At 44.0% G+C, this 26,448-nt stretch overlaps 1 protein-coding gene across 4 annotated transcripts in view; it reads right to left on the bottom strand.

The window, feature by feature from the left end:
- FKBP5 (FKBP prolyl isomerase 5) overlaps positions 1-26,448 on the bottom strand; it is a 133,487-nt gene that overhangs the window by 59,527 nt on the left and 47,512 nt on the right. For all 4 annotated transcript variants that reach the window (XR_011388695.1, XM_008262824.4, XM_002714639.5 and 1 more), the window contains 2 exons: positions 10,204-10,329; positions 3,987-4,131 (listed from right to left, as the gene is read on the bottom strand). Coding sequence is in view for 3 of the 4 variants with exons in the window: in XM_008262824.4 (XP_008261046.1) it covers positions 3,987-4,131; positions 10,204-10,308 (250 nt within the window). In the remaining variant the exon portion in view is untranslated. The remainder of the gene's footprint in view (positions 1-3,986; positions 4,132-10,203; positions 10,330-26,448) is intronic.

Genomic DNA, 26,448 nt, shown 5'->3' with positions numbered 1-26,448 from the left:
TTTTTATTTTTTGACAGGCAGAGTGGACAGTGAGAGAGAGAGAGAGAGAGACAGAGAGAAAGGTCTTCCTTTGCCGTTGGTTCACCCTCCAATGGCAGCCGCGGCCGGCGTGCTGTGGCCGGCGCACTGCGCTGATCCAATGGCAGGAGCCAGGTACTTATCCTGGTCTCCCATGGGGTGCAGGGCCCAAGCACTTGGGCCATCCTCCACTGCACTCCTGGGCCACAGCAGAGAGCTGGCCTGGAAGAGGGGCAACCGGGACAGAATCTGGTGCCCCGACCGGGACTAGAACCCGGTGTGCCGGCGCCGCAAGGCAGAGGATTAGCCTAGTGAGCCGTGGCGCCGGCCTGAAGTCTTTTTTTTTTTTTTAAGATTTATTTATTTTACTTGAAAGTTAGAATTACACAGAGAGAGAAGGAGAGGCACAGAGAGAGAGAGAGAGAGAGAGAGAGGTCTCCCATCCACTGGTTCACTCCAATTGGCCACAATGGCCGGAGCTGCGCCTATCCGAAGCCAGGAGCCAGGAGCTCCCTCAGGGTCTCCCACACGGTGCAGAGGCCCAAGGACTCAGGCCATCTTCTACTGCTTTCCTAGGCCACAGCAGAGAGCTGGATTGGAAGTGGATCAGCCGGGACTTGAACTGGTGCCCATATGGGATGCCAGCACTGAAAGTGGTGGCTTTATGTGTACGCTACAGCACCGGTCCCACTCTGAAATAATTTAAATTAAATAAGGTACCCTACTCATTTTGGTAGCCCTAAAGGTTCATATCCCTAAGTCAACAAAAACAAAATCTAAAGTAACTGTCATAATTATCTGCTACCCTGAGAGAGACTGCTTGTCTGATTTTGATTGCTGTCTTATTCAAACACAAAATTAATATCACATGAGCCATTAACTCACTAAAGACCCAACGGAGAAGGGAAGAGTAACACAGCCAGGACTAGAACTTGAAAAAAGCACAGCTGGGCAGGAAAGCACAGACAGATGTCACACAACACACACATGACTGTGGGTACTAGGGAAGGCCCAGAGGCAGCAAGAGTTGAACTCTGGCTCATCACTCGCTGTTTCCTCTCCCAGATCTATGTTTAGCTAACAATTCAACCAGGTATACAGTCGGAATGAAGAGGGACTTAGAAGCAAACGTGAGCTGTAGTGATGGACAGGGGGATGACTCTTTTTTGCCCATACTTAATCTAGGGATTAATTAGAACTGCTTTTTGTATCTGTGGCAGACAAGAATTTAAAAAATTATAACTCAGCTCTTAACTTCCAATAACCCACATGGTCCAGCAAGTTCAACTTGAAGTATTGGCTATAATTTTTAAAATTTTTTAAAAAATAAGAATACCATGGGGCCAGTGTTCTAGTGTAGTCGTTTAAGCTGCCACCTGCAACACTGGCATTTCACATGAGCTCTAGTTCGAGTTCCAGATGCTCCACTTCGATTCCAGCTCCCTGCTAATGCACCTGGGGCAGCAGCAGAGGACGGCCCAAGTGCTTAGGCCCCTCCACTCACATGGGAGACCCAGATGAAGCTCCTGGCTCCTGGCTTCGGCCTAGCCCATCCCTCACCGTTGTGGTCATCTTTGGAGTGAATAAGTGGATGGAAGAAATCTCTCTCTGTCTCTCCTTCTCTCTCTGCCTTTTAAATAAATAAATAATTTCTAAAAAGTAAGAATACTAAATTAACTAAAAATACTTAAAAACACTGAAAAGAAATGAGCAAAAAAAATCACACTGAATTCTTGGAAACAGTAGTTCTTCATCATATTTTTCAGGACCTCTTTCTATACTAAAAATTGAAGGCTGGGGGCAGATATTTGAGGAGTGACACAGCAGATGGAATCTTTCCCTGTCTGTCTCTGTCTTTCTTCCTCCGACTTTCAAATAAAAAACAAAAATCAAATGGCGAGCTTTTAAAACAGTTAATAGTTATTTAAATAATAAAATATTTAAATAATAAAAATAGCTGTAGCTTCCAAAACATAAAATAGGATTAGTGAGGAGAGTGGCATTTGTAAAATGTTTCTCTTTATTTTTTTAAAAATTTATTTAACTTATTTGAAAGGCAGAGTTAGAAAGAGAGAAAGAGAGAGAGATAGAGAGAGGATCTTCCATCTGCTGGTTCACTCCCCAAATGGCCACCCATCTGAAGCCAAGATCCAGGAGCTTCCTCCAGGTCTCCTACATGGGTGCAGGGGCCCAGTGATTTGGGATGTCTTCTGCTGCTTTCTCAGGCACATTAGCACGGAGCTGGACTGGAAGTGGAGAAGCCAGGACTCGAAACAGTACCCGCACAGATGCCAGACAGCAGGCAGTGGCCCTATCCTCTACGCCATAGGGCCAGCACCTGTGAAATGTTTCTCACTTAAGATTAGACAACTGAATTCTCATCTAATTCTGCATTCATCTGTTGCAACTCTGGGTGAAACATATGAAAAATTTTCAAGCCCACCAACATAGAGTTGAAAAGTTTGGAGCACTTTAGTGGCCCTTTCAGATAATTATGAATAAAATCATCTGACACTACCTCAAAACTGGACAAGCTGTGGTTTTACAAGCTTTGTTGCAACGTGGAATTTGAAAGCACATCAACGAACTTTTCATATTGTGTTACATTAAAATCTATTGGTTTGGCATATTTTGGATAGATTTTTACCCACACACAATCTTATAACATCCTGGGGAAAATACTGGTCCAATGAGTTACTGAGATCTTCCAAATGTTGACAATTTCATTGTATAATATTAAAGAATCACATTCATTAACAGCCACTGATCCATCAGAAAAATCTCCTAAGTTCTTAGAGGCTGTCAAGCTCATAGTGGCAGAGATATATTTTCCAAAATTATGATTTTCATTTGAAAGCTCAATGGCGGCAAACATCGTTGGCTGTTTTCCTTGAAGTGACAGCTCCCTTCATTCACGTTCAGGAAAATGCCTGCCAGGTACTGAAGAATCATGTCTAAATAACCAGAGTCTGTCCTTTCAAGCAAAAATGGAAACAAGGCAGCAGGTTCAGCTCCCTGCTGAAACAAGTGCCAAGTGCTCTGCTCGAGACAACCATCATACTGCGGCATGCACAGGTGTTCTCTGCCAGCTTCCCTTTCCCTCCCAGAATATCAGAACGACGGGAAACTCAATGACTGCATTTTATTTTATTTTATTTTATTTATTTTTTTGACAGGCAGAGTGGACAGTGAGAGAGAGAGACAGAGAGAAAGGTCTTCCTTTTGCCGTTGGTTCACCCTCCAATGGCCGCCACGGCCAGCGCGCTGCGGCCGGCGCACCGCGATGATCCGATGGCAGGAGCCAGGTGCTTTTCCTGGTCTCTCATGGGGTGCAGGGCCCAAGCACCTGGGCCATCCTCCACTGCACTCCCTGGCCACAGCAGAGAGCTGGCCTGGAAGAGGGGCAACCGGGACAGAATCCGGCGCCCCGACCAGGACTAGAACCCGGTGTGCCGGCGCCGCTAGGTGGAGGATTAGCCTAGTGAGCCGCGGCGCCGGCCCAATGACTGCATTTTAATAAGATGAGAGTTCTTACTGTTTTATCAAGGACATTCTTAAATGAAACAAACTAGTCCTCCCCACCCCCAACACACACACACTTATATAAACTGTGAGCGAGTGGCAGTGAAAAACACCCTAACCACTGAGATAGGTGTATATCACTCTCCTGATTCTTGTTAAGGAACCAGGAGTTTAAAAAAAAAAAAAAAACCCACTGCAACTTTCATGCCATCAATGCAAATGCCAACATAGTAAAAAACCAAATAAATCTTAGCATTGTTATGAAAATAACTGGCAATGTGGACCCCCTAGAAGGATCTCAGAGACCCCCCAAAGGATCCGAGGACTTCAGTTTGAGTATCGCTGCTCTACAATAGCTTTATTTCAAGGACAGGATCTACTGCTCCTATGTAACACAAACAGTAATACATTTAGGCAAAACACAGCTCAAAAAAATACCCTCTTACCTTTGCCAAGACTGAAAACAAACGGTTCATTTCTATCATGACTGGAATCAAATTTCTTTCCATTTGACAATTTTCCTTTGTAATGGACATAAACTTTGTCTCCAATCATTGGTGTTTCCTCACTATTCCCCACTCTTTTGACAATCTAGAAAAGGCAAACATCAAGAAAAAGGAGTGGAACTTTTTACTCATAATCAGAGAGTGAAGTCACACAGTCCATTCCAAGTTATCCAGGCAGATTTTCAAATACACTAGTGTCTGTGCTTTCTAAGGCTTCCATCATAGTTCTTTCAATAACCCTCACTGTCAGAAAACTACCTTACTAATCTGTCGCTTATGTTTTATTTAGTTTTATTGCTAGTCACACTATTTATTCTCTCAAAATGATTAACCAATACATTTTGTATCACTGATTTAATGCCTCATATTTTGACACTAAAATCTCTCCAATCACAGACTTGTAAGTTAGTCTATATACAATTAGATAGAAAAGAATAATAGGCTTTAGCAAAGATTCAAAAGGGAAGTCTAAAGCCGTTTCAAGGTGTGATTTTATTTGCTTTGCTCCTTTGCTAAGAACATTAGTTTCTGACTAGGTTCTGTTTGTTTCGTTTAATTTCAGAAAGCCAAATATCCTGGTATAAAGGTTATACTTTCTGTAATTTAAAAATATTCAATCTGTAAAAGACATTAGTATCACAGCACAATTTGATTCACTACTGAATATCTTGTTTTCTAGTAAAGAAAATGCCAAAAAAAAAAAAAAAAAAGCTCCAAGCTGAAAAGTATTTAGCTATTGTAAAATCCAGTGTATTTATTTTGTTCTTGGCACAGCAAACCACTAATGCAGTTGGTCAGTTCTTGGAAAAAGAAATCAAATCCAGGCGTGTGGTACTGTAATTTATTCTGTCAATCATCTATGCCAAATTAATCATTTTTAGTAGGTAACATCCAGTGTATATCTTTTTGGGGGACAGGTTTGAGTTTTTATTTAAAGAATTCAACTATTTGAAATTTTTTTTGGTAATTTAAAAGGCAGAGAGAGAGAGGTAGGGAGAGAAAAAGAGAGAGAGAAAAACTTCCATCCACTGGTTCATTCTCCAAATGGCTGCAAAAGCAGACCAAAGTCAAAAGCCAGGAACTCCATTCGGGCCTCCCACATGGGAGGCTAGGACTCAAGTCCTTCAGCCATCATCTGCTGCCCCCCAGGATGCACATTATCTTTGGGATAATGGGACGTGGGCATCCCAAGTGGCTGCTTAACTCACTGCACCAAAACGCTTGTCCCTGAATCTAATCTGTGAGATGTGCCCCTATCCCTATACGTATGCAGTCACATAGTTTTCACAACTTTCTTAACTTAAAAACTCACATGATCTTTTAAGGAAAAGAAATATTCCTGTCTTTTTAAGACATCCAAAGGAAAAAACAGTTTCAAAGCATAAATCTAAACAAAATCACATGATGGGCCAGGTGTTTAGCCTAGCAGTTAAGTCCTTTGTTGCCCACACTCTACACTGAAGCACCTGATGCAATGCCAGGCTCTGGCTCCTGACTTCAGTTCTTTGCTGATGAAGACCCCGGGAGGCAACAGTGATGGTTCAAGCAGTTGGGTTCCTGCCACCCATGTGGGAGACTTACACTGAGTTCCTAGTCCCCAGCCACCAGCCCCAGCCCCCGCCCCCCACTGCTGCACGCATTTGGGTAGTGAGTCAGGAGTTGGGGGTTCTGTCTCTCAGATAGTAAATATGACTAAAAATAATTTAAAAACCTGCTCTATAATTCTAAAATGTAAACCTAGATTTTATCTGCCTGAGAGAAGAACTGACTTTCCAAACTGCCTTGGTTTTTTTTTTTTTTTCTTCTTTATATATGAAGATACTTCAAAAAGTTTATGGAAAATGAAACTAAAAGATAAGTTTATTTTGGTGCAAAATAGTTTTGAAACTCATGTATTCAAAGGGTCTTCAAAATCACTTCTTGGCTAAGATCAAGTGCAAAGAGTCTAAAAAAGTTCATAAAAATGGGTATTACGAAAAAGCTATGCATGAACTTCAACAAATGAACTTTTAATTTCATTTTCCACAAACTTACCTTTATTTTATTTTATCTTTTTTTAAAGATTTATTTATTTATTTTAAAGGCAGAGTTATAGACAGAGAGAGACCCTCCAGCCACTGGTTCACTCCCCATATGGCTGAAACAGCCGGAGCTGGGCTGGCTTTAGACAAGTCAGGAGCTGGGAGTTTCTCCTGGGTCTCCCATGTGGTTGCAGGGGTCCAAGCACTCAGGCCATCTTCCACTGCTTTCCCCGGTCATTAGTAGAGAGCTGGATCAGAAGTGGAGTAGCCAGGATTAGAACCAGTATCCACATGGGATGTTGGTGTGGCAAGCGGCAGTTTATCCCACTATGCCAATGCCAGACCCAAAACTTAGCTTTTAATTTCATTTTCACATAAAAGTTAATCAGAGAAATTACTATAGGAAGGCACTATGCTTTATCTGATTCTGATAACTCTACAAGAGTGATGGTGTTGTTCTAATTTTTTTTTAACTTATTTTTTTTATTTTTTGACAGGCAGAGTGGACAGTGAGAGAGAGAGAGACAGAGAGAAAGGTCTTCCTTTGCTGTTGGTTCACCCTCCAATGGCCGCTGCAGCCGGCGCACCGCGCTGATCCGATGGTAGGAGCCAGGAGGTTCTCCTGGTCTCCCATGGGGTGCAGGGCCCAAGCACCTGGGCCATCCTCCACTGCACTCCCTGGCTACAGCAGAGAGCTGGCCTGGAAGAGGGGCACCGGGACAGAATCCGGCCCCCGGCCGGGACTAGAACCCAGTGTGCCAGCGCCGCAAGGCGGAGGATTAGCCTAGTGAGCCGCGGCGCCGGCCGGGTGTTGTTCTAATTTTACAAACAGGAAACTTAACCACAGAGAGGTTAATACTTTGTCGCAGGACTCAGGTACTAGACCTATGTAATCAACCAACAGCCGGCTGTGCTGACACCTGAGTTTCCAGGCAGAGAAACGACATGATTTAAAGGGCTTCCAACCTCAAGTATTTCTACAAACCTGTAAGTCTTGTTATCAGATTTGCTCTCTAGGGCAATGCAAGGTGCTAAGGTTATTACAGTTTGTCCCCTCTGAAACTTGAGTTGAAATGTATTGCTTTGTGGCTGTGTTGGAATTTAGGACTTGCACGAGGTGATTGGTTCATTAAGAGGCCTTTCTCGTGGGGGTGCTCACTCTTGAGGGACTGGATCAACCGTCACTGGGGAAGGGCTTTACAAAGCCGGTCCACTTCTCAAGTTGTGCCTTTCTCACCCTCCTGCTTGCCAGTCTGCTTTCATGAGTTGAAGCAGCACAGGGCCCTCTCCAGAAGCTGAAGAGATGCCGGAGCCTTGCTCTTGCTCTCCCCAGCTCTGGAACCAGGGGCCAAAATGAGCCAGTTGTTTATTAAGTCAGCCAGTCTCAGATACTCTAGTATAGCAACAGGACACTGACTAAAACCTGGGTCTGAAATATGTTGGGGACCATGCTCTCTGGGTGTGGACACTAAAGAGATGGAAGAGAAACTCTCCAACACAAGTGGTGAGATTCAAGGACAGCTTGCAGTCTCCAGTGTCTCTGGGAGCACGGTGGAGTTTGGGATGAGCAAATACAGCTACAAGGTTGAGAAGCCCTTTCTTGATAGCTGTAAGTTTTCAAAATTTGGCTTCGCACAGAGCAAGCTAACAGGAACACACATGCATTCAGAAGAAGTCAGGGCACAGAAGAAAGGCTTCACGTAAGTGAGATTACATAAAACAAACTCAAAAATTCTCATCCACTGCTGCTGACATGGGAGATGTTAAGATTCTGTGTAGGGGCGGGTGCTGTGGTGTAGTAGGCTAAGCCTGCACCTATGGCACCAGCATTCCATATGGGTGCCAGTTCCTGTACCGGTTGCTCCCCTTCTGATCCAGCTCCCTGCTATGGCCTAGGAAAGCAGCAGAAGATGATGCAGGTCCTTGGGCTCCTGCACCCACATGGGAGACCTGGAAGAAGCTCCTGGATCCTGGCTCCTGGCTTCAAATCAGCCCCCTCCAGCTGTTGTAGCCATTTGGGGAGTGAACCAGTGGATGGAAGACCTTTCTTTTTGTCTCTGTATTTGAAAGGCTGTCTGTAACTCTACCTCTCAAATAAATAAAATCTTAAAAAAAGAAACCACTGTATAGTATTATAATGTGTTAAGATAATCTTTGCGGAAAAAACAAAACTTAACTGTACAAAACTTGTATGCATAATGGCATAGGACAGACAACTACTTAAAGCAACCAAAGCCATTTAACCTCTCTCAGCTTTAGTTTATTTACTTATATGCATAAAATCAAGACATACTCTGATTATCCGTGTTGTGACATATGGAATTTTTTTAATTAAAAATCATTAACGGGGCCAGCGCTGTGACCTAGCTGGTAAAGCTGCCGCCTGCAGTGCCAGCATCCCATATGGGCACCGGTTCAAGTCCCAGCTGCTCTACTTCCAATCCAGCTCTCTGCTATGGCCTGGGAAAGCAGTGCAAGATGGCCCAAGTCCTTGGTCTCTGCACACACATGAAAGATTTGGAGGAAGCTCCTGGCTCCTGGTTTTGGATCAGCGCAGCTCTGGCCACTGTAGCCTTATGGGGAGTGAACCAGCGGATGGAAGACCTCTCTCTCTGACTCTCCTCTCTCTGTGTAACTCTGACTTTCAAATAAATAAATAAATCTTTTTAAAAAATCATTAACTACAGAGTGAAATAATACAGTATTTTAGGAAAGCTAATTCAAAAGTAAGATATGGTCTTTGATGAAATCCCAATAGTATGTGCACTGTACACAGGAACACTATTTGTATGTAAAACAAACAAACAAACAAAAAACTCTTTTGAACTTGAAAAGCAAGTTAACTTTAAAAAAAAAAGTCTTTAAATTTGTCATTAGCTATCTCTAATACAGTAAAATGATATATTAAAATAATATCCTGTGTGGCCAGCACTGTGGCGTAGAAGGTTAAGTCTCTGCCTGCAGTGCCGCAGTCCCATATGGACACTGATTCAAGTCCTGGCTGCTCCAGTTCTGATTCAGCTCCCTGGTAATGTGCCAAGTACTTGGGTCCCTGAACCCAAGTGGGAGACCCAGAAAAAGCTCCTGGCTCATGGCTTCTGGCTCCTGGCTTTGGCCTGGCCCAGCTCTGGCCAATGCAATCATTTGGGGAGCGAATCAGCAGATCTCTCTCTGTCTCTCTCTCTGTGCCTCCCCTTCTCTCTCTGTATCTCTGCTTTTCAAATAAATAAATACATATTTAAAAACAATAACCCATTTGTATACTCTGAGAATAGGGAGCCATACCTCTCGGAGTCAGACATAACTTTAACCTGAACCCCCAATCTGAGTTTATCAAGATATACAATACTGGGCCAGTTAATTTACCTAGCTCAGCCTCCACTTCACCAATCATAATCTGGGATTAAAAATTAAAATGTCTCAATTATAAAGATGAAATAAGCCTTTGATTGTAAAATAAAAGAAACATTAGGCCGGCGCCGTGGCTCACTTGGCTAATCCTCCACCTGCGGTGCCGGCACCCCGGGTTCTAGTCCCGGTTGCTCCTCTTCCAGTCCAGCTCTCTGCTGTGGCCCGGAAGGGCAGTGGAGGATGGCCCAGGTGCTTGGGTCCCTGCACCCGCGTGGGAGACTGGGAGGAGGCACCCGGCTCCTGGCTTCAGATCAGCGCAGTGCTGGCCATAGCGGCCATTAGGGGAGTGAGCCAACGGAAGGAAGACCTTTCTCTCTGTCTCTCTCCTCTCACTGTCTATAACTCTACCTGTCAAATTAAAAAAAAAAAATGAACCATTTGTTATCTCAAAACTAAAAAAAGAAAAACAGAAAGAAAGGAACAGGGAAGGTAGGAAGAAGTGAGGAGGGAGTGAGGAAGATAGGAGCATTGTTATATTCTTAGAATTGTATCTATGAACTATATTGAAAATATATTTTAATATATATAATATATAAACTATATTAAAATAAATTTTAAAATTTTCAAAAAATTAAATAAAATTAAAAAAGGAATTTAGCTGCAGAGTTTATACTCGGTAACCTCAGTAAACATTATCTGCCCCACCCCCTGTATAAAACAGTTTTTATAAGGGATCTCTGTGGACAGCAGTTTTCCCTGTATGTCACTCATCTTTGCATACGCACCTTTAACACGCCCCTGTCTTGTTTGGAGGTAATATCCTCTCCCTGTTCAGCAACAGTGGCTGCTGGGCTTTCTCCATTGTTCTTGGCACCTTCATCAGTAGTCATTGTCTTTTATAAGTAGAAGACCTGCCAAGAAGAAACATAGTCAACTATGAAAGCCATCATTTTATTCATCTTTTATATCCCCTGGAAACTGAGACTTACTTGGAGGCAGTACGGTCAGACTCTGAAAACGGGACAGGCTTCTGCTGTGAGCATGCGCCGGTGTCACCGGCAATGCAAATAACACAGCGTCAATTCTTTAATTTCCCTCTAGCTCTGGCACCAAACTAGAGACTTGGTAGTAATATATCCTTTAATATGACTACACAGGAAGAAGCAGTCCTGTCAGAATTCTGAAAATGTCCTTTTCTTTCTTTTTTAAAAAATTTTTCATTTATTTAGTTGAGAGGTAAAAACGTCTTCCTGGTTCACACCCCAGATGGCCACAGTGGCCAGAGCTGGGTATATCCGAAGCCAGAAGCCAGCAGGCTCCTCGGGATCTCCCACATGGGTACAGGGGCCCAAGCACTTGGGTCATCTTCTGCTGCTTTCCCAGGCCACAAGCAGAGAGCTGGATTGGAAGAGGAGCAGCCAGGACATGAATCGGCACCCTAATGGGATGCCGGCGCCACAGGTGGAGGCTTAGCCTACTAACACCACAGACTGGCCCCCTAAAATGTCCTTTTCTTATAGCCACATTCTTAATAGAGAATTAAGAATTCATTAGGTGATCTGATAAAAAAAAATGTGACATGGGGCTGGCGTTGTGGCATAGCAGGTAAAACTGCTTCCTGTGACACCAGGATCCCATACGGGCATGGATCTGTGTCCTGGCTGCTCCACTTCCTATCCAGCTCCCTGCTAAGGGCCTGGGGAAAACAGCTGAAAGATGGCTCTAAGTGTTTGCACCCTTGTCACCCATGTGGGAGACCCGGATGAAGCTCCTGGCTTTGGCCTGCCCCAGCTCTGGCCACTGTGGCTATCTGGAAGTGAACCAGAGGACCGAAGATCTCTCTCTCTCTCTATCTCTATCTCTGTAACTCTTTCAAATAAAAATAAACAGCAAATCTTAAACAAACAAATAAGTGACAATATATCACAGTAGGAAACGAAATAGGCTTTAGAAAATCTGAAAGGCTCAAGTTTAAGTTCTAGTTCCTTCTCTTGACATTTTCAATTTACTTACTTTCACTAAGCCTTAGTTTCTCATCTGTGAAACAGACAGAACACACTGTTCAAAGGGTTACAGTAGTACATTAATGAGATAACCTATGTTAGGGGATTACTACTCACATCTTAAAAATATAAGCACTTATCATCACTATTGGGAGTCATTTTTCTTTTCTTTTTTTTTTTTTTTAAGATTTTATTTATTTACTTGAGAGGTAGAGTTACAGACAGAAGGAGAGACAGAGAGAAAGCTCTTTTATCTGCTGGTTCACTCCCCAAATGGCCACAATGGCTGCAGCTAAGCAGATCTGAAACCAGGAGCTTCTTCCAGGTCTCCCACATGGGTGCAGAGGCTCAAGTACTTGGGTCACTTTCTACTGCTTTCCCAGGCCATAGCAGAGAGCTGGATTCGAAGAGGAGCAGCCGGGACCCGAATTGGTGCCCATATGGATGCTGGCACCGCAAATGGAGGATTAACTTACAATGCCAGACCCTGGAACACATTTTTCATCTCCTACTCAAAACACCTACAGCATAAGTTCTTCCCTATGGCATTTAAGGCCCCTCACAATCTGACCCTAATCTATCTTTCGGGTCTAGCTTGTACTAATTTCTTTTACACAGCTCATGCTCCAGCCACAATAGACAAACTCCTCTCCCTTAACAAGCCTGTGCTTCTTTATATCCACACTGTTGATCACACATTCTTCTTCCCAAAACATTATTTTCCCACAAGTGCTACCTCTATCATGCCCTGACCCTAGATTTGCAGGTCATTCTGACCTTTTCTGTACCCCCAATTTTTCATCAATAATATATTTATTGTGTAGGGTTGGTGCTATAGTACAATGGTTAAGCAGTGACTTTCTTTTTTTTCTTTCTTTCTTTCTTTTTTTTTTTTTTTTTTTTGACAGGCAGAGTGGACAGTGAGAGAGAGAGAGAGACAGAAAGGTCTTCCTTTTGCAGTTGGTTCACCCTCCAATGGCCGCCGCGGCTGGTGCGCTGCGGCCTGCGCACCACACTGATCCGATGGCAGGAGCCAGGTACTTATCCTGGTCTCGCTTGGGTGCAGGGCCCAAGCACTTGGGCCATCCTCCACTGCACTCCCTGGCCACAGCAGAGAGCTGGCCTGGAAGAGGGGCAACCGGGACAGAATCCAGTGCCCCGACCAGGACTAGAACCCGCTGTGCTGGCGCCGCAAGGTGGAGGATTAGCCTAGTGAGCCGCGGCGCTGGCCAGCAGTGACTTTCAATGCCTGCATCCCACATGGGAGTCCTGGCTACTCTGGTCCCAATCCAGCATCCTGCTAATGGGCCCGAGAAGGCAGGGAGTGATAGTTCAAGTATTTGGGCCCCTGGCCACTCACGTGGGAGACCAGTTTGGAATTCCTGGCTCCTGGCTTTGGCCGGGACCAGACCTGGCTGTTGTGGCCATTTGGGAAATGACTCGGCAAATGGAAGATCTTTCTCTCTTTTTGCTGGTCGGCATTTCTAAGTAATCAACTAATATTTTTTTAAATATATTTGTGTTACATTTTAAAAGTCCTCGAGAGCAAGAGCCATGCTTTGTGCACATTTAGATTCCCTAGGGGCCTCAACCTTTTAGAACAGCAAGATGGAAAGAAAGAAGAATTTGGAATAGAACGTGGGGATTCTTCCAGGCCTCACAAGTTGTTTGAGAACTGGCTATTTTAACTTCTTTAAGCCTTTTCCTCTACCTGTGTATTTAGAATAAAAATATCTGCTTTCATAGAGTGATCTCCTAGATTAAGTGGTATAATATATAAAGTGTATTTAGAGGGTTCTTGAAAAGTTCAAGGAATATGAAATTTATAAAGTGTATTTTAGAGCAAAGCTTTTTGAAATCCATGTATAATTTTTTCATTACCGCATTTTCCATGAACCTACTGAAGACTTTTATATTCAAATGTTAGCTTTTATTGTCATTGTCAGTTGTCTGACAGTTTTTATTCTGGGCCAACCAATTTACCAATAGGTTAATCAATAGGCTAAACAAAACACACCTTGCCACTGCTATGATTAACCCCACATCACTCCCTGGTTCAGCCTGGAGAAAGAATTAACCACTTGCAAAGACATTCTTATTGGGCTAATAGTAGATTTAAGGCTAAAGTTACCTCCCGAGCGCTCTTCTCTACATAGTCAAAAGGAGCCATTCTGCACTGGTGAAAAGTATCTTAATGATACAACTAATAATTAGAAAACTAAGACATATATTGTTGTGTTTTTGTTTCCAAATGACTAAAGTTCACTTCATTGTCAACAGAGGCACAAAGCAAATTGCTGTGCCCAAAAATCTTCAAGGAGAACACAAAAACCAGGGGCTAAGCCCCTTCGCTTTATTTTCTAGTACAGTTTATACCAAACATAAAAGATCCAAATGTTTGGCTCAGGATAAGTGAAAGGCCAGAACAAATCGTTCTCAGACAAATAACAAAAACTAAGTGCCTAGTTCTACATGACACTGGGCTAGAAAATCAGGAAAATAAGATGAACAGGATTGCTTGCCAGCTCCTAAAAACCCACTACTTACAACACATACTCCTGTTTAGGTGCAGAAGGCACCTCAACAACATAGGGAAAAGATCCTTAAATATTTTAGGGATCATGGACTGTATCCTTGGAAAGCTACCTGGGGCTTCATAGGTACAGATACCCATCAACAGACCTCTGGGAAACCCTGGCTTAAAGCATCAAACAAATTAAAACCAACAGGTAATAGGGTATTGGAAAAGGACACCACACCATAGGTTACAGAAGTACCCCTCCCCCAGAGGGTTACATTCTAAGACCCCCAGTGGATACCTGAAATGACAAATAGTACCAAACCCTATATATTTTATGTTTTTTCCTAGATGCACATATATAATAAAGTTTAATTTACAGATTAGATTCAGCAAGAGATTAACAATAACAAATATTTAGTAAAATAGAACACTTATAACAATATGGTATAATAGCAGTTAAGTGATCTTTCAAATTTTTTTTTCTTTTTCTTTTTTTTTCCTTTTTTGACAGGCAGAGTGGACAGTGAGAGAGAGAAACAGAGAGAAAGGTCTTCCTTTGCCATTGGTTCACTCTCCAATGGCCGCCGCGGCCAGCGCACCGCGATGATCCGATGGCAGGAGCCAGGTGCTTATCCTGGTCTCCCATGTGGGTGCAGGGCCCAAGCATTTGGGCCATCCTCCACTGCACTCCCTGGCCACAGCAGAGAGCTGGCCTGGAAGAGGGGCAACCGGGACAGAATCCGGTGCCCTGACCGGGACTAGAACCCGGTGTGCCAGTGCTGCAAGGCGGAGGATTAGCCTATTGAGCCACAGCGCCGGCCTCAAATTTTTTCCTAATAATTTCAAAAAAGCTTTATTTTTTTTTATTAGAAAGGCAGAGCAACAGAGAGAGAAGGAGAGACAGAGAAAGAGAGAGAGAGAGAGAGAGAGAGAGAGCAAGCTTCCATATGCTGGTTGTACTCTCCCAATGGCTGCAACAGCTAGGTTTGGGCCAGGCCAAAGCCAGGAGTCAGGAACCCCATCCTGGTCTCACATATGGGTGACAGGAACTCAAGTACTTGAGCCATCACTGCTGCCTCCCAGGAACATTAGCAGGAAGCTGGATCAGAAGTGGAGCATCAGGGACTCAAACAGGTACTCCAGGAAGGGGTACCTACACCACAAATAATTGTTTAACCTGCTGTACCACAACAGAAGCCTCTCTCTCAAAATCTTCTGTTGTACTGTGGCCAGCACTCTCATGCGGTGGGTTAAGGTGCCACTTGAGATGTGGGCATCCCGTACTGGAGTGCCAGTTAAGAGTCCCAGCTGCTCTAGTTCCCATCCAACTAACTGCTTATGTGCCTGGGAAGGCAGCAGAAGACAGCCCAAGTGCTTGGGTCCCTGCCACTTATGTGGGAGACCCAGGTGGAATTCCTGACTCCTGGTTTCAGCCTTGCCCAGCCCTGGTTGTTGTGGCCATTTGGGGAGTGAACCTGAAGACAGAAGCGTGCAATCTCTCTCTCTTGCTTTGCCTTTTAAATAAATAGATAAATAAATCTTTAAAAAGTATTTAATTGCACTTTCATCTTTTCACTTAAAGGAAGCACGTTAGGACTGTCTGTGGCATATCCAATTGCTAGCATCACTACTTTTGCACTTTGGGTCCATTATTGCATCAAGTAGGGGTTCCTTGAAAACAAGCACAGGGATATTATGACGGTTGACATAACCAAGACAGTTACTAAGTGACTAATAGCAGGCAGCACAAATGGCATGAAAACACTGGACAAAGGAATGATTCACATTTGGGGCTGTGAGACACAGGGCAGTGAGAAATTTCATCTCACTACTCAGAATGGAGTACAATTTAAAATATTAATTGTGTATTTCTGGCATTTTCCATTTAATGATTTTGGATCCCAGCTGACTGTGGCTAACTGAAATACAGAAAGTGTGCTTGCAGATAAGAGGGCACTACCGTAATTATTATTAAAAGCAAAAGAAGGACCTTTCCAATGAACTGATGACAGGTACCCCTTGAACAACGATCTGCGTCATAACCGAACTCAGCACCACCAGTAGGGAGGCAAATTGACTATTGGGCAGCATTCCTATCAAAAACGCATAGCAGACTGTGGGGCATTCTATAAGACAACTGGCCTAGACTACTCAAAATTACCATTGACAGAAAGGATCCAGAAAAAATAAGAGAAGAGACAGACAGACAGACAGACAGGAAGCCTGTTCTAGACTAGAGACATGATAATCCAACCTAATGAGTAATCTTCAGCTGGATTCTAAATGGAGGTAGTGGGAGACAAAATGATACAAAAGGACATTTTTTGGGAAAATGACAAAAATTTAGAAAGCCAAGCTGCATGCTGTTAGCTTTCTAGGATATGACATACTATTGTGGTCTTGCATGGAATAACATTTTTGTTCTCAGAGCACACACAGTGAAGTATTTAGAGGTGAGAGGTCAGGACGTCTGCCACTTTCAGATCACTAGGATGGAGTGAGTGATCACATGCACAAACCTCAGGAGAAATCAAAAGCAGAGGGCTGAGCAAACATGACCATGGGAAGGCAACACAGTCTTCTGAATGCTCACTGAAAGTTCAGCTACATTTCCAAATGAAAATACCACCAAGAGATACATTTTCATTTGGTTTCAACCTTGCTGATTTGGCAACAGGATTACTTAAAGTCAAATAAACAGGGGATGTTTACATGTAAGTTGACCTGTTAAGTCTGTGATTTCCATAGGAGAAAGGACTTCTTCATTTTTGGTACTAACATTTCAAGGGATGCAAGTAACTCTGGTGACCTCAGAGGATCTTGTGGCTATCTCAAGGCTGCATGAAGAGAAGTTCCGTGAAGAATTAAAATGCAATGACAGAAATAAGAAAATGAACTTTTCTGAATTTTCAAAGCAGATAAATGTGGTAGAATAAAGAAATAAACTGAATTTTCCAAGTTTTTTTCCCTTAATTACAATTAAACCGCTAAGAGCATAGATTTTTGTAAGCAAACAAAATACATTTTAAAAACTGTTTTCTTTATTGAGGGCTATTTGAAAAAGACAGTAAAAACAGACAATTTGTAAAAACTTTGAAGACGCACTGAGAAAGTTTCACTGTTTTCATCAGAGACTTTCCTTCTTTACCCCAGGTTTACTCTGCATTTAAAGACCACAGTGTAGCTATGGATATTAATCTGTGATAAAGCTCACTGTGCTGAACTGCCCACAGAGGGACCTGCTATCCAACACACCCGAGAGGGAACACACAGTTCGTTCTGTGTGGATGTGCCAGATAAGCAGGCACCCTCAGCCAGCACCTGAGACGCAACAGAAACATGAGAATCCGTGTACTGTTTCACCCATGGTGTGCTGAAAACTTCAGCTCCCATAAGCAAATTAATTGATCCCCCAAATGATAAATGTATAAAGCCTTACTCACTAATCCTCCACGGTTATTATGTACTACTTTGGTGTTCTCTTTGTCAGACAACAGATCATGTAACAGGAGAGGAGGTAAGAGCAGGGGACCTGGCTATCTGTGAGCACAGCAGCTTGCTCCCCAACACCACCGACACGGGGCCGTCTGGGGGTGCAGGCGTTCCAGCCTCCTAGAACTGAAACACAAGAAAGATGGCGCACACAAGGGAGGAGGCCCACTTGGGGCACGTCATGGAGTGCAACATAAATGGAACCTAACCGTGTACGTGCAAGGGTGGGCTGGAAAGGCCTCACGGAAACCTCAGCCCCAGGCCTTTCTCAAGTACTGAAGTTCAGTGACAAAGGAGAACCAGGAGGCTTATCTAATTGTAAACAGGACAAAATAAGAGATAAATACGCAGGAGAGGAAACAAGATTATATCCATCATACATCTGTGTGAAACTGTGGACTGCATTTATTCAATTACCTGTCCCGGGAAATTTCTTTCCTCTACACTGCAGCAGGAATGGGAAAATGAAGAACAATGCTCCTATACACACTCCCACTTATGTTTTCACTTTTTTTTTTTTTTTGACAGGCAGAGTGGACAGTGAGAGAGAGAGACAGAGAGAAAGGTCTTCCTTTGCCGTTGGTTCACCCTCCAATGGCCGCCTCGGCTGGCGCACTGCGCTGATCCGATGGCAGGAGCCAGGTGCTTATCCTGGTCTCCCATGTGGGTGCAGGGCCCAAGCACTTGGGCCATCCTCCACTGCACTCCCTGGCCACAGCAGAGAGCTGGCCTGGAAGAGGGGCAACCGGGACAGAATCTGGCGCTCTGACTGGGACTAGAACCAGTGTGCCGGTGCTGCAAGGCGGAAGATTAGCCTAGTAAGCCGCGGCGCCGGCCTTGTTTTCACTTTTAAAAGAAGCATACGGTGGGTATTTGGTGCAGAAGTTATGGCTGTATCTCATATTGGAGTGCCTAGTTTTTCTGGCTACTCCACTTCTGATCCAGCTTCCAGCTAATGTGCATGCTGGGAGCCAACAGATGATGGCTCAAATACTTAGGTCCAGATGGGAGTGTTCCAGGCTCCTACTTTTGGCCTGGCCCAGCTCTGGCTGTTGCAGGCATTTACGGAGTGAATCAGTAGATGGAATATCTGTTTTCCTTTGTCTCTTTCTCTGCTTTTCAAATAAAATGAAAATAATTAAATAATTTTTTAAAAAAGAAATTCATAAGAAGATATTTTATTTTAAACTATTTATTTATTTGAAAGGCAGAGTTTTGAGAGAGAGGGACAGAAAAAGAGATCTTCCACCTGCTGGTTCCCTCCCCAAATGGCCACAATGGTCGGAGCAGGGCTTGTCTGAAGCCAGGAGCCAGGAGCTTCTTCCAGGTCTTCCTTAAGGGTGCAGGGGCCCAAGTACTTGGGCCATTCTCCACTGCTTTTCCCAGGCCATTAGCAGAAAGCTGGATCAGAAGTGGAGCAGCCAGGACATGACCTGGCGCCCACATGGGATGCCACCATTGCAGGTGACAACTTTATCCACTGTGCCACAATGCTGGCCCCATAAGAAGATATTTTAATAAAATTCCAAGAAAAGATGCTCAATGTTATTAAATATTAGAAAAATGCAAAGTAAAACTATGATGAGATATAATTTCAAACCCATTAGAATGACTATTATCAAGAAAAAGGGGGAAATATCAAGTTTGGTTGAGGATGCAGGAAAATTAGCACCCTCATGCATAGCTGGTGGGGATGTAAAATGGTGCAGACTTTGCAGGAAGTGGTGTGGTGGTTCCTCCAAATGCTTAATGTAGTTTCCACATGATCCAGCTGTTCCACTCTCAGGTATACACTCAAAAGGACTGAAGGCAGGAACTGAAACAGACAGATACTTGCGCACTGGTGCTCACGGCAGCATTTCGCAACAGTCAAATGTGGAAACCATCCAAGTGTCCTTCATTAGATGGCTGCATAAACAAAATGTGCTATGTATGCATGTATGTACTATATAATGAATACTTCAAAAAGTTTGTGGAAAATTAAAAGACAAGTTTATTTTGGTACAAAATGTTGAAATCCACACAGTTTTTTTTCATAACTTGCATTTTCCATGAACTTCGTGAAGATCCCTCATTATCAAACCATAAAAAGAAATGAAATTCTGATACATGCTACAGTATAGTTGAACTGTGAAAAAAAATTAGCCTAGAAGTGAAATAAGCCAGACATAGAAGAACAACTATTGTGTGTGATTCTGCTTATGTTGAATACCTAGAAAAGGCAAATTCACAGAGACAAAAAGTAGAATAGAGGTTACAGGAGCTGGAGGGAAAGCGGCGAAGCGGAGTTGCTGTTTAATGGAACAGACTTTCTGTTAGGGATGATGACAAGCTCTGGTGACAGCTACACAACATTATGAATGTACTCAATGCCACTAAACTGTACACTTAAAATGATTAAAATGACACATTTTATGTTGTGTATATTTTAGCACAAATAGAAAACAACCCTACGGCTAGAACAGATGGGTCAGCCAGACTCAACTTCTCTCTTCCTCTCCCCTCAATCCCTCCCACCTCCCTTTCACGTCTCCTCCCGTCTGTTCCCAAAGTTCCGGCCTGAGCTTCTGGCTCCGCTGACATTGGTTCTTCATGGACCAAAGCTCATGATGACAGGAAGAAAAGAGAGAATCCTAATTGGAACTGACGCCTTTTAGCTACAGATTCTTTCTTCATTTATTGTACCTCTTAAATACATAAAATGCTTTGGGAAACTCACTTTTCTTCTCAGTACACATAATTACTAAAGAAAGTAAAGCAAAACAGACCAAATTTGCTTTGTCTCTGACTGCTTAGCCAGACAAATTTTGCTTTTAAAGAAGGAAAAAATGGTTATATTAATACTAAGACTAAAGAAGTCTAGAAAATATTATACTATCCAACTATTAACATTATATAATAAAGAATGAACCTGAAAACGGCATCCTCCCTGCCCTCCAACATGATTTTATACTATTAGGACTCAAAAAGGTTGAGACATGGTGTTAAGTCATCAACTGCCTCCCAGGTGGCACTGGAAGGACAACAAAACGTTTTTTGTATCTGTAAAACTCTGAGCTGGAAAACAAGAAAAGGTGTGTGTCATTGAACTAGAACCTTGGGGGAGTTCCTGGAAGCTGGAAAACAATGAGCTCGGACTGAAGAGGAGAACAAGCAAGAGCAAACTGCCCTTCAAACACCAACCCCAAGCACAGCTCTTCCCAAGGGAGCCTTGAGATGCCCCAGAGAGGGGCGAGGGGGTTTGGAGAACCACACCTGGGGAAAGGAGCAATTACGCCAGTGTGTTTCTTTCCACCCAGAATGTACAGGTTTGCTCCGATCTCATCCTCTCTGGAAAACACAAGAATGCAGATCAATCACAAGGATACATGGGAGGATCTGCCTTAATCCCCTCCCCATGGGGGCTCACATCCCGACCTTTAACTGCTGAAGATGAGGCTTTGCGAATGTGCAGGACATTTCCTACAATTATTTCTTTTCCTTCAAAGTCTCTGTGCTCTGTTTCTGAAGTTTTATTAGGTAGTCTTTGAATGTTTTGATTTCATCCTTCAGGTTTCTTAAACACTTTTCTAAACCTGGGCTAAATATCAGAATCACTTTTGGAGCCTTAAAAAGCTACTGATAGGCCGGCGCCACGGCTCACTAGGCTAATCCTCTGCCTAGCGGCGCCGGCACACCGGGTTCTAGTCCCGGTTGGGGCGCCGGATTCTGTCCCGGTTGCCCCTCTTCCAGGCCAGCTCTCTGCTGTGGCCAGGGAGTGCAGTGGAGGATGGCCCAGGTGCTTGGGCCCTGCACCCCATGAGAGACCAGGAAAAGCACCTGGCTCCTGCCATCGGATCATCGCGGTGCGCCGGCCGCAGCGCGCTGGCCGCGGCGGCCATTGGAGGGTGAACCAACGGCAAAGGAAGACCTTTCTCTTTGTCTCTCTCTCTCACTGTCCACTCTGCCTGTCCAAAAAAAAAAAAAAAAAAAAAAACTACTGATACTGCACACCCACACCCCACAAACCTGGATTTAACTGGTGTGTGGAAGAGGCAGGACATCCGTGCTTTAAAAGGCACACAGGGTGATTCTAATGTACAGTCAGACACATCTCTCTGCTGTGTATTCTATGAGAGATTCAACAGAACTTTCAGATCATTTGGCAGTCAGCTATGTTCAATGTATTATTTAGTCTGTTCAAGAGATTTTAAAAAATTGGGGGGCGGGGGGGCTTGTGGCATGTGGGCAAAGCCGCTGCCTGCCACGCTGGCATCCCATATGGGTGCCGATTACTGTCCTGGCTGCTCCACTTCTGATCCAGCTCCCTGCCAATGGCCAGGAAAAAGCAGCAGAAGATGGCCCAAGTGTTTGGAACACTGCCAACCACGTGGGAGACCAGGATGAAACTCCTGGCTTTGGCATGCTTCAACCCAGGCCTTTACAGCCACCTAGGGGGTGAACTAGGGGATGGAAGATCTGTCTCTCCCTCTGTCTGTGTAACTCTGACTTTCCAATAAATACATCTGTAAATAAATAATTTTTTTAAAAAAAGATGCTGGCCGGCGCCACGGCTCACTAGGTTAATCCTCTGCCTGCAGCACCGGCACACTGGTTCTAATTCCAGTCAGGGCACCGGATTCTGTCCCGGTTGCTCCTCTTCCAGTCCAGCTCTCTGCTGTGGCCCAGGAGTGCAATGGAGGACGGCCCAAGTGCTTAGGCCCTGTACCTGCATGGGAGACCAGGAGGAAGCACTTGGTTCCTGGTGCAGCGCACTGGCCGTAACAGCCACTTTGGGGGGTGAACCAACGGAAGGAAGACCTTTCTCTCTGTCTCTCTCTCTCTCTCACTGTCTAACTCTGCCTGTCCAAAAAAAAAAAAAAAAAAAAGATGCTAGCACCCGCACATTGGAGTGCAGGGTTCAATTCCGGACCCTAACTCCAGATTCCTGCTAATGCAGACCCTGGGAAGAAACAGTGATGGCTAAGATAAGTGGGCTTCTGCAACTCAGCTCTTGACTTTGGCAGAACCCAACTCTGATCATTGCAGCATCTGGGGAGTGGACCAGCAGATGGGAGCTCTGTCTGTTTTACTCTCCTACTTGCTCTCAAATTAAAATAAGTAAGCAAATAAAAATAAAGGAGAAAGCAGCAGCTCTTTTTTTTTTTTTTTTAAATACTGACTTACTTATTTGAAAGGTGGAGTTACAGAGGCAGAGGCATAGAGACAGAGAGGGAGAAAGAGGTCTTCCATCCGCTGGCCCACTCCCCAGATGGCCTCAATGACCAGAGCTGGGCCAATTCAAAGCCAGGTGCCTATAGCTTCCACCAAGTCTCCCATGTGGGTGCAGGGCCCAAGAACATGGGTCATCTTCCACTGCTTTCCCAGGCCATAGCAGAGAGCTGGACCGCAAGTGGAGCAGCCGGGACTCAAACCAGTGCCCATATGGGATGCTGGCACCACAGGCAGTGCTTTACCTGCTACTCCACAGCGCTAACCCTGCAGCAGCAAATCTTTTAAAAAAGAAGTCTGTTGACGATATTATAATGAGTAGGTAGTACATGTAATACTAACAGGGTGGTATAATTAGCTGCAGCACCAAACATCCTCCCAGATGTTTAAAACTTTTGGTGGGTGCAAACATTTTAGAGCACTGTATTGCAAATATACAAATATTACATATTATAGATCGAAATATCTTTTTCATCATTGTTGTCCCTCAGGACAGCTAACCTCTGAAAATATTGTTAATATGGAACAGGTAAGATCTTAGCTATTCCAAATAAACAATCTTTTAATACTGACATGAAAAGATGGCAAGATGTACAAGATGTACTTATTAGGTGAGTGGGAGGAATGAAAAGTTGCATAACAACTTATAATATGATCCTGATTCTATTAAGAAAAAAAGTACATATATCTGTATGTATTTGCTTACATAGAGCACAAGAAGTTTGCTAAACTGATACCCACTGTTAAAAAAGTGCTACCTCGCCGGCGCCGCGGCTCACTAGGCTAATCCTCCGCCTAGCGGCGCCGGCACACTGGGTTCTAGTCCCGGTCGGGGCGCCGGATTCTGTCCCGGTTGCCCCTCTTCCAGGCCAGCCCTCTGCTGTGGCCAGGGAGTGCAGTGGAGGATGGCCCAGGTGCTTGGGCCCTGCACCCCATGGGAGACCAGGAAAAGCACCTGGCTCCTGGCTCCTGCCATCGGATCAGCGCGGTGCGCCGGCCGCATCGCGCTGGCCGCGGCGGCCATTGGAGGGTGAACCAACGGCAAAAGGAAGACCTTTCTCTCTGTCTCTCTCACTGTCCACTCTGCCTGTCAAAAAAAAAAAAAAAAAAAGTGCTACCTCTTGGGGCCAACTCTGTGGCCTAGCAAGTAAAGCCACTGTCTGAGACACTGGTATCCCAGTGCCAGTTTGTGTCCCAACTGCTCCACTTCCAGTGCAGCTTCCTGCTAATGGCCTGGGAAAGGCAACAAAATATGGCCCAAGTGCTTGGGATCCGGCCCCTACGTGGGAGACCCAGATGAAGCTCCGGACTGCTGGCTTTGGCTGGCCCAGCCCTGGCCACTGCAGCCATCTAGGGAGTAAGCCAGTGGATAGAAGATATCTCTCTCTCTCTCTCTCTCTCTCTGCCTTTCAAATAAAATAAATAAATCTTTAAAAAAAAAAAAAAGTGCTACCTGTGAAGAATAAGATTTGAGAGAGGGGATAACATGGAATTTTCATGTCCTAAATTTTATTTTCACATTATTTAAATAGTATAACCCTGTTATAACATTTTCATGATCTTTTAAAATTTATGAAACAAAGACAAAATGCTTCATGGTCCCACTCATCAGGACTTTTTATCATTCCTCTTCAGTTCAGTTCAAACATTTGGACTGCCTTCCTTGGAGAGAGCAAGAGAACTCTGGCTGGGGCGAGCAAGGGGTACTTGTGAGCTCTTCAGAAGGCAATCAGGGGCAGAGCCTGCACCCAGGAGAGACGTGTGGGCGACAGTTACATGCAGGCAAGCCACCAGATTCTGGGTGGTAATGACAATGAAAGGATTGCTGCAATCCTAAGTAAATAACACAGTGTTCTCCAGTTTTTAATGTCCAAGTCTCAGGTCTTTGGCGGCACAGTTAAACAATTTTGAAAACTCAAAATCACTGAAGAAATCAGCAACTTCCTACGATAAAAGATCTGCAGCCCTTAGAAAGCATCTGAAGTTGCCGCACCATTCCTCTTACTGTCCTTCAGTAGCGCAGCATCCTTGGAATAAAACCCCCTACTGTTCTTTAACCTCCTGAGCAAGATCTGGATGGGTCTCTGGTACTTTCTTGACTTGATATGTTGCCTCTTTTCTCTCTCAAGCAGTATCCAGTTCTACATCAGGCCCTGAGGCTGCAGAACTCAAAGGTATGTCTGAAAGACATCACTGTTCAAGCTGTGTCAGAGACTGCTACCCTTGTCCTCAATGCTTCCTTCCTTCCTTTTTTTTTTTTTTTTTTTTTTTGAAAGGCAGAGTGGACAGTGAGAGAGAGAGAGAGACAGAGAGAAAGGTCTTCCTTTTGCGTTGGTTCACCCCCCAATGGCCGCTGATCTGAAGCCAGGAGCCAGGTGCTTCTCCTGGTCTCCCATGTAGGTACAGGGCCCAAGCACTTGGGCCATCCTCCACTGCAGAGAGCTGAACTGGAAGAGGGGCAACCGGGACAGAATCCGGCACCCCGACTGAGACTAGAACCCGGTATGCTGGCACCGCAAGCGGAACATTAGCCTATTGAGCCACGGCGCCGGCCCAATGCTTCCTTCCTAATAAAAACCTTTGCTTTTAAACTGTACACAAAGATCCCCACAACAAAGTCCTCTCTTGCAGAAAAGTGTGGCCATGTGACTAAGTTCTGGCCAATGAAATGGAAGCCAAAAATGCCCTTAAAGCCAGAGAGGGTTGGTCTAGGGGAAAGAACACTTTGAGCTGAAAGCCGAAAGATCAGTAGTGGAAGCCATCTACCTACTCACTCTGCAAATATCTCCTGAGTACCTACTATGTGCCAGATCCCGTTCTAGCGGAGATGGAGCAGTAAAGCATAGACCACGGTTTCTGTCTCCCTGGAACTCACATTTTGGTACTGAAGACAGTAGCAGTGAGCCTCTGTTACTTGTTCATGTTTTTGGTAGAAAAATCACATTTCTACCTGTGCCACAGTGGCAGATTATTACCCTGAGTTGAATCACGAGGGCCAGTTTGGTTCAAGTCTGCTGATGACTTCTAAGAACAGTCAGTGAGGCCACATGTGACAAAAGTCTGTCAACACTGCAGCGTGGAGAACGTCCTGCTCATTTTTGTACTTCTATCACTTGTACAATGGCATTTCAGTAGCACTCAAAAACTGGTGAGATGAATTGTGATTTTCAAAAACAGTCAATACAAATATCAAACCCTGTGATCAGTGCTGAAATACCATTACAAGTTGACTCTATTCTTCTCTAAATTTAATCTGAAACATCTAATTTGAAGAATTACACTGTACCTGAAGGGCCAGCTATAAAAGCAAAAATAACACTCAGTTCTACTCAGGAGTGATAACTCAGAAAACCTAAGCACAGTGAAAACCTATCTCTGGATTACATTATAAATATAAGAATATGTTTATTTATCTTATTAGTTATATTAATTTGGTTTAAATATGGGCAGTCAAGAACAAGGGACCACACTGGCTGTCAGTTTGTGAGTATATAATAACCAGCAACTAGAGGAAGGGATGGTTCAGGGGATGGAGACGCAGAGGGAGGAAACCTACGATGAAAGTTTTGTAGAGTACCGCATCCTCTTACAATGCAGTAGTCTCATTAAAACATCATAAAATACGTTCAGCAGATTTAAAACATGGCTTCACCACATGTTTTCTAAATCTATTATATATTTAAGAGAAAAACCATACGAGAATAGTGTTTGGTATCAAGAAAGAGTGTTGAAGATACAAACTAATGATTTCCTTACAGCATTTGAAAATTATTAAAGAATAAAATTTGAATTATCTCTAAAAA

The sequence above is a fragment of the Oryctolagus cuniculus genome, chromosome 5 (genome assembly GCF_964237555.1).
Source record: "Oryctolagus cuniculus chromosome 5, mOryCun1.1, whole genome shotgun sequence".
NCBI classification, from domain to species: domain Eukaryota; kingdom Metazoa; phylum Chordata; class Mammalia; order Lagomorpha; family Leporidae; genus Oryctolagus; species Oryctolagus cuniculus.
Note: the sequence above shows the minus strand (reverse complement) of the source record. Positions and strands in the feature narration are given on the sequence as shown.